Genomic DNA, 8766 nt, shown 5'->3' with positions numbered 1-8766 from the left:
AATACTGCAGAAGTCAAACACCATAAAATGTGTTTTCCATAATAACATTTGCTGTTGAATATTATAACCCAGATGTCGTACATTTGTATAGGCTAAATAATCAATCACGGTGATATCTTATTAGCCTATTATGATTGAGGGTGCTGTAGGCTATTTACTCACTAATGTGAGTGTGTAATTGTATTTTATAAAAATTAATAGGCTATTTTGCCATGTAACAAAGATATAAATATTGATAAAACAAACAACAGAGAATAACCGGAAAAAATATTTAATTCATAAGCTACATATAGTGTATAGGCTATTTTTACTTATAAATTGCCCAAACCTAGATTGCGCAGAAAGAAAATAGGCGTTTCTGTTGGTTAGTTCTGTTTTAATTCGTCCATGCTGTTTTGAGAGTATGTCCCAGTCTGAGACCGGGAGGATCCTCCTGTTGGTCACGGATGTGTGCTCAGCGTGGATAAAGATGGCATCCCGCTGATGTCTGTGACCTTCATGGAGGCTTACTCCTCTGCCAGCCACTGCTTTCTGATTTAGTGCTGCTCTTGTCAGGAGCTGTGAGGTGCTTTCCATGCACTGGCAGAGCAACTCAAGGGCAAGTGTGGACAGGCTGGGTGAAGAAAGAGCGCATAGAAAAGCAAGGAATCGCCAACCCGATCTCACGACAATTCGCAACGGCTTATGTGCATCAGAAGTGCGTTGTTTCTGGAGTGGAGCATGCTATTGTGAAATATTGGTACACATGCAGTCTTCTTTTCATTCCTAACTCAAATCCAATTTGTCCCATATATCACTGATTCATTACCACACCCATATCCATGGGACCATGTTATAAAAAAATGAAGAATGCGGAGAAAGTCTTCTGTGGCCCTGTAGGGCCACCTATTAACTGAAAGTAGATTTTTCAACTAACACTTATGACACAATCTCATTCATTCCGTTTTGAAGAATCTCCTAATTGTGATTATATTCTGTTTTAATCATGAGGCACTTGTGCGTTTTGCTCAAATACACCAGTGAACAGAGCATGCGTTCACAGGGGGGCCCGAGAGGCAGAGGGTCTCTCAGAGCAGATGCTAAAACTGATGATGATGGATGTCTACATGGAGACTGTTGAATGATCAGGGGAGGCTTGTGTAGATTCTACATTTTCCATTGTTTCACGAAATCTTATTTGCAAATTTAGTGGGACAATTAGTCTAATATCAAAGCAGGGTGACACTCTGAGAGAGGCAATTTCAGATTTTAAATATCTCTCATTTGTTGCTCTGTATAGTAGGCTAACCTGTGTTGTGTGTTTAGTGCTGAGTCCATTACTGAATAGAATTTATACAAAATAGCCTACATGATATAAATTGTAGTTAGTAACGTAATCTATTACATTACACATTTTAGGTAATATAATCAGACTACTTTTAGATTACTTTTGACCTAACTTATAACATTTATTTGAATATTATAATCTTGTACCATATATTAATAAAAAAATACAAAGAGAAAGAAAAAGTATTCCACTTTTGTTATCAACAACATAATGTGCATTAAACTTTAGGGTCTGATTTTCACTATTAACTAGATGATTATTAGCATGCATATTACTAGGATATTAGCTGTTTATTAGTAAAGCACAAATTCATATTCTGCATGATTATTCTGCATTACGAACTATTAATAAGCAGTAATTAGGAGATTATTGAGGCAAAAGTCGTAGTTAATAGTTAACTTAATAGTGAGAATTGGACCCTAAACTAAAGTGTGGCCAATCTTACAATTTTTAAATTATTTTTAAATCAAAATAATCAAAATAAACACTAACTAAAAAAGATTAAATATTTTATTTGTTCATGCTGTGTGGCCTTCCATGTAATTATAGTCGCCTGACCAGTGGACGGTTTGGCAATTCCACAAAAAAATGTATCATATATAGCCTAAGCAATAGGGGTTTTAGAAAGGAAATTTTAAAAGATAAAAACAGAAAACTTATAGGGAGAATCAATGAATTCTGAATAATGCAACCATTAAGTGAATATTAAGTAATCATGGAATCAATAAAAAGTAAATGTAGTCTGATTGAGTATTTTAAAACATAAAGTTGGACATAAAAACATTGGAATCTGATTATGTTATCCCTGTATGGGCCAGTTGCATAAACCGCTTCAAATTTTTTTCTTTAAGACTTTTCATAGCTTTTTTAAAATCAGTTACATAAAAACAGATTGGCCTAATTTGATACCGAAAAGTAAGACTGACTGCCCCTGATTTAACATGTCTTAATCTTAATCTTAACATGATGTTAATCCAACCAGCATTAATCAGTTAGCCTACTACCCATGTGGTACCGTGATTTTGCCAAATAAAATATTTAGTTGATCCTAAAACAACAGTCCTGTCCAAAATTTTTGTCCTAACCCCATCCCTACCACTAAACCAAACCCTACCCATAACTTATCCCTAAAATCAGAGGGAGATGATAGGTGAATAACACTGATGTAGAAGCACCTAACCATGACTGTAAGCCTAAACTTGACATAAACTGTAAACTTGTCCCTCAAATCTGATTGGTTACTTGGAACGTTGTTCCAGGATCAACAAAGATTTGAATCCAGGAACATGTTACTTGGTGAAATAACTTTCACCGTTGTATCATATGTTTTTAAAATATCAAATGAAAAGAGTGGAATAGTAAACAGCTTGTTTTTAATCTGTGATACAGCCATTTCTTGGTATCTGGTTATGTTTATCCAGCATCATCTGTGTCTTTTGTCAGTTGATAAAGGTGATTGCTGAAGTGACAGTAGATGGTTCTTCTCACAGTTGAAAGGATTCTTGCTAAATGGGAGACAGTCGAGGCATTGTATCTGAGAAAAGATCAAGCAGATGTTTGTGGGCTGCTACACCTCCCCAGTGGTAACAGTTTCAAATCACACAAAGAGAACAGGAGAAAAAACATGCCAGACTAATTGGTTACAATCTTGCTTCGGGTGTTTGTCTGCAAGAGTCTACAAGCAGTTTTCATCCGGACTCATTGCAAGTGGAATTTATTAATTCAATAGTAATGTGCAATATCATAAGCAACCTCAGTAAAGTGTTCTGTGAAATAGCAATAATTGTGTTGGTGTTTTACTTGTTCTAGAAGTAAAGCAAAGGGTTAGGGTTATGATTAATGTGTTTGATCCCCCCCCCCCCCCAACCACACACATTTTTCAGGGACAAATTTCATGTTTCTGTATGAACATGTTTTATCTATCCAACTAATGATCTAGCGTAGAGATCTACTAGAATTTACATTTTCCCGAGAGCCGTAAAATATTTATCTTGTTCCGTTGACGTATAGAATTCTGTCATCATTTACTCATCATCTTGTTGTTCAAAACCTTCTGCTGGACACAAAACTAGGATCATTTTAAGACTGTAGGTGCCCAATTTGGGTGTTATTCTTGTGTCTTGAAATCATTAACACTTTACAATAAGGTTTCATATTAGCACAATGTAGTTAACTACAATGTTGATTGTAAAGTGTTACCATGAAATCAAGGTAATTCTCTGACCTCAGATTTCTATAGAGATCACATACCATACTGAAATTCTTAAAATGATTTTATTCACCCACTTACAATCAGTAATATAAACCTTCCCAATTCTGTTGAATTCGGTAAGATAAGCATTTACGAAAACCATATTTCAGTACAGACATTAAGTTAAAACATATCACAAACATACCAGCAGGTAACAAGATTATTTTCGTATCTACACAAACACTCAAGTTCATTTTGCTTTATGTAAACAACTTCCTGTTGATCCCGTTTGAAAAATTACATGCATCTGATCTGATTATTTGGAAAGTGCCTCTTAATCCAACGTGTTCTTTTCTGTACCTGGAAAAAATCACTCCAACATGTAGTACGTGCCTTAAAACAATCTGTACATGCACACATGTGGTCCTCATTAACGTGTCCTTTTACATTTAGTTTAGAAAATAATAATAATATCACCGATCAGCGAAATAAATATTCCTCCAGTTGTTTCTTCATATGTGAATGAAGAGTCAAATAAATACGCATAAATAAATAAACAACTCGCCATTATTAAAATCAATTGCTAGGAAAACAAAATAAACAAATAAACATGACCAAATCCAACACGTAAATAAATTACATACATTTCAAGCATTAAAACTATTACTATAGTCTACATCTGCTGTATATAAGCATTGTCTGGGGGTTGTTGGGATTCCATCATCCAGTAAGGCTGCCGATTTGTAATTTCACAGGTATAGCCTCATATCCTGAGTGCTCCGTGGCTGTTCTTCAGGAATACTTGGGGTTTGTAGTGACAGAAAAGACGTCGTGGATGCTCAAATTAGGTGAAACTCATGGATACGGTGTGCTCAAGTGCTTTACGGCGCAGGGAGGCGATACTAGTCCCTCTCCACATGTCACTGTCCGGGGAGCTACACAGCTGAGGTGAGCCGGTCACATTCGTTGGACCCGAGAGGGACGCGGGCACCATCCCGGGAAATGTGGGTTGATACAGATGCGATTGAAGACCGGAACCGTTTGACGATAAGCTGTTGGAAAGGCCCATGGAGTTTGGTGGGGGACCAGCTCCGAGACTGCACTGGGACAGGGACTGCGCCATCGCCTGCTGTCGGCCCAGCGAAGGAGGAATCTGCAGCTGTGAGACCCCAGGCATCCCAGCCGCGGCCCAGCGAGTGTCGTTGGCATGAAAAGAGCAGAGACTGTCGCCCATCCCAGACGGAAACTGAGGCAAACCGTGTGTTGGTAGCAAAGTGCCCGGCGACCGGAAAACGTTGGTTGTCTTCTTGCGCTTCTTCCATTTTGCACGTCGATTCTGAAACCATACCTGAAATAAAATTCAAAAACAAACCTTTAGAAAGTCGTGCATTTCGTTAGTGATAATAAATTAAGCCATTTTTCTTTTCTTTTTACAACTGTTTTTAATTAACAGTTTTCTATAGGCCTACTGGCTACGTTATATAGCAATTTTAAGTGCGTAGAATAAAAATAAATAAAAAATAAAAACACCGAAATATAGACTATAGGCTATATGCTATAATAAATTAACGCACAATTTCTTACAATAAGTTTGTCGGCAAAATGCGAGCGCTTTGGGTTTTTAATTAAAGCAGAACTGAGCCATTTGAAATAAAGGCCTATAATATGATTCTTTAAAGCTGAGGTTAATAAACATGCGACTTATGAATCATCTTTTTTTTCCCCATGTTTTTTAATTTTTTTATTTGTATGTAAAAATATTGGGCTATAGACTATCTTCACGCACAACTATGCCATAACATGCGATGGGATTTTTTTTAAGTAAAAAAATATATACAAAGCAATTTCATATGTCAAGATGGATAGGCTAGTAATGTTGTTCAGACAGCCGGGGATGAAGTCGTTATAGTTAATGTTATCTAGGAGACAAATAGGGGCTAGTTTGATAGCCTCCGTTATTCATCATGGAACCATAATCAAGTATTTACTCACAAGAAGAGTCCAAAAGGAATCCTCCTTCCTACTCTGAGATATTTTAACATATAGGCTACCGCGTATTAGCTCGGAAGAATTATAATGGTCATACCCGGTTAAATTGACGCCAATTATTTAAATTGGCCTAACTATTATTTAATATTGGCTAAATTTGCATATTTTCATATTGCCTACTGTTAACGACACAATTCGTATACAGTTAGGCCCATATAACACGTTATATAGGTTAAAGTAATTGTTCTTTTGAATAAAAATATTGGCTTTATATAGCCTACACATGTACTAGTTTATTTTTTATATTGGGAGCATTTATTTCTCTCTTTTAAATGCAATTATTTAACGTTGTATTTTTGCACACTGTAAACTGCGCACTTTTTTTATTTATTTTTTATAACCTATAGCGCGGCAGGCAGCATGGACATTAATATTTTAGACTTGACGTTGTTTTGTGAGAATACCCCCTTGTTGAATGTATTGCATACCAAGCAATTTATGCACTAATTTACGGATCTTTAGAATTAAAAATATTTTCATCATATAATTTCGTTCGGTTTGCTTTCAGTTCATCTTTCTTTCTTTTTCTTTTTTTTTTTAACAGTGTAATCAGCTGGAAAACTCCGTTGCGATGTCAAAGCTGAGCAGCTCCACTCAGGACTCACCTGAACCCGTGACTCCGTTAAACCAATCCGTAATGCAAGTTCTTCTCTCATGAATATATCAGGATAGTGGGTTTTAGCAAAGCTCCTTTCTAGTTCGTTCAGCTGCGCTGGAGTAAAGCGGGTCCTGTGGCGTTTCTGTTTCTGGCTTTGTTGGCTAGCCGACTGATTAGAGTTTTGCTGTTGCTGCTTTTCTTGGTCTTTGGCGTTGACCTGCTGCATTCCATTAGGATTGGATCCACCATTGCTAATGTCTTCCCCGGGGAGCAGAGTGGTCCCTTCCACAGTCTCTGTAGCAGAAGTAAGATCTCCGGGGTGTCCAGAGTCCGTACCCCCAAGTCTGCACTTCAAAGCTTCCCGGTGTCCGAGAAGCTCTGCTGCAGCATCTTTCATCCCTGTGGACGCACGTGTCAACAATTTAGCATTCTGTCCAAAAGGCAGGAACATATTAATAGACTGTTAACATTAAAGACAGAAAGAACAAATAGTAGGCTAAGCAGCTTATCGACATATTTATTGCACAAACAATTATAAACATTGTTAGGTATCGCAATCCATCAAAGTCTAATGCATTTATGTGGCAGCTAATTAACAAACATCGCAAGTAAAACTAATACAGATTGAGATATCATTATGTCATCACATTAGTTAAACAGTTTGAAGACTGAAAAAATACTCTAGCTTACAGTGGAGTTGAAGACCGGAGTTTGGTGACGATAACTCACCGAGGCGAGTATCCAAGAGGTCGGCATGAGAGAGCATTGCGCACTGCTGGAGTCACAACTGCTTCCCAAACTACTCTACAACTTTTAACCCTTTTAAAAACGCGCATAGAGCTCAAATGAAGGAAAGTCGTCAGTGCGTTTAAAAAGGCGGTTCCATGTATTATACTGTTCTTTAGAGAGATTGGGAGGCGCTTAATAGTTGGATGAGCCCGTGAGCTTCCACAAATGGGAGCCAATCAGAATTGAGGCTTTGTAAATGTCAGACAACCAACCAGTAAAACGCACAACCCGGCTTCATCTGCAGACGCTCTAGTTCATTTCAAATCTGATTTATTGCAGCGCCTCCTTATTAGCTATACATTTTAAATGACTCCATAATCATAGCAAATAACCAGTGAATAATAAATCTTATTGGTAAAAAGAGGCTTCACAAAAGGTGGAAAAGTCAAGTCGTTATGCTTCTTGACCGACGTAGGATGCAATATCTAAATGCATGGAATAAAGATAGCCTACACTTTTTGTATATTTGGTTGTCACCCAACTTTTCGAGGCCCTTTACGAATCGAATACAGGACGCTGGTCATCCTTGTTTGTGTTCGTGTGAAGGGAATGAACACTATTCTGTGAGCTGGTTGTGTCATTGTACCTTCCTGTGAGTTACAGCTTTATTTGAGTGGAATCCATCTATCAAAAACGATGAATTCTGTGAGGCAGCTAACACCACATCCAAGGTACATTTCCAACTAGTCATTTTCAAGACCATTAAGCATTTGAAGTAATTAGTGCCAAATCTATGAGCTTTCATCTCAATTATTACAGTGAAATCTGAATAATGCGGGATAATTTAACTGTGTTTAGATATAATGCAAGAAGGCGGTGTACATCATGTTTGAATTAGGCTAATTTATTTCGTTAAAGGCTTGAGGTGAAACAGTGAAACAGGCTACTGATGCGTACTGATGCCTCAGTTGTATCGATGTTTCATCAGCGCTGACGCAAGTAATTTGATTTATTTAATTCAAACTCGCTGACATACATTGCCTAATTTAATCCATTCAGCGAAAGCACATTCGGCAGGCTGTCAAGTTTTCAGCGTATTTTTGTGTAATCAATCAGATATCCCTTCTTTTGTGGCATGAATGTGCACCGGCAAGCCGTTGGACTAAGAGAGTGATTAAAGGAAGGATATGGGAATCTCGAATAGCCTATCACTAGAAATAGCCTATTTCTGTTTTGAGTTTATAATCGGCAATGAGGAGCTCTATCAACACTGGGTTCGTCGCGGAGTTTCCTGTAGCTTAAATCGAGCTGCAAGTGATGGATCTATACGTTCAGATTAATGCATTATTTCAGACAATAAACAATGTAACGATATAATTACGACGGTGAGTGACATCATTTAAAAAATATTTTAAGTGTCAAGTCTATCCCTAATGCTGGATCGACATGACGGTTCAGTAGAGGGGGAAAAATACATCCTGAGACATAATGGGATATTATAACAGCAATATCTTTGTCGATGGGTCTTTTTTATTACCAACAAACATCTTTACAGGTGCACGCCTTCTAAGTCGACTGTGCATCTAATGAAATTAGACTGCATCATGTAATTATGTCAGCTTTTCTGGTCCTGTTTAATATAAGTTGATGATCTTGTCATTATAATTAATATTATCATGAAATCATATATCTACTCCAAAATTCAAAAGGTTTATTTTAAAGGTTGCCATTGACAATTTACCCTTTTTAGAGAGGGTATACTCTCGTTATTATTACTAGCCTATTATTATTATTATTTGCTGTACATTTCACAGTTTTCACATAATTTCGAATGTGCTTTTTTTCTCTCTTTTTTTCACAGTACATTTCTAT

At 37.1% G+C, this 8766-nt stretch overlaps 1 protein-coding gene across 2 annotated transcripts; it reads right to left on the bottom strand.

Annotated features, from left to right (window-relative positions):
- Window positions 1–3610: 3610 nt before the first annotated feature.
- Window positions 3611–6995, bottom strand: otpb (orthopedia homeobox b). 2 transcript variants are annotated; one of them, XM_084413474.1, is made up of 3 exons: window positions 6856–6995; window positions 6173–6564; window positions 3611–4866 (listed from the first exon to the last, which is right to left on the bottom strand). In XM_084413474.1, exons 1-3 carry the CDS (start codon window positions 6929–6931, stop codon window positions 4363–4365), a joined length of 972 nt encoding a protein of 323 aa, XP_084269600.1. In that variant the 5' UTR covers window positions 6932–6995; the 3' UTR covers window positions 3611–4362. The 2 variants fall into 2 exon arrangements, with proteins under 2 accessions (XP_084269600.1, XP_084269601.1); XM_084413475.1 differs by having other exon boundaries at window positions 6895–6995.
- Window positions 6996–8766: the final 1771 nt, after the last annotated feature.

This window comes from Rutilus rutilus (genome assembly GCF_951802725.1).
Source record: "Rutilus rutilus genome assembly, chromosome: 7".
In the NCBI taxonomy this organism is placed as follows: Eukaryota; Metazoa; Chordata; class Actinopteri; order Cypriniformes; family Leuciscidae; genus Rutilus; species Rutilus rutilus.
Note: the sequence above shows the minus strand (reverse complement) of the source record. Positions and strands in the feature narration are given on the sequence as shown.

Coding starts and splice junctions, on each gene's coding strand:
- otpb (XM_084413474.1), bottom strand. CDS start 6,931: ATGCTCTCTCATGCCGACCTCTTGGATACTCGCCTCGGTGAGTTATCG. Junction 6,565..6,855: donor CTCCGGTCTTCAACTCCACT/GTAAGCTAGAGT, acceptor GTGCGTCCACAG/GGATGAAAGATGCTGCAGCA. Junction 4,867..6,172: donor TAACGGAGTCACGGGTTCAG/GTGAGTCCTGAG, acceptor ATTTTATTTCAG/GTATGGTTTCAGAATCGACG.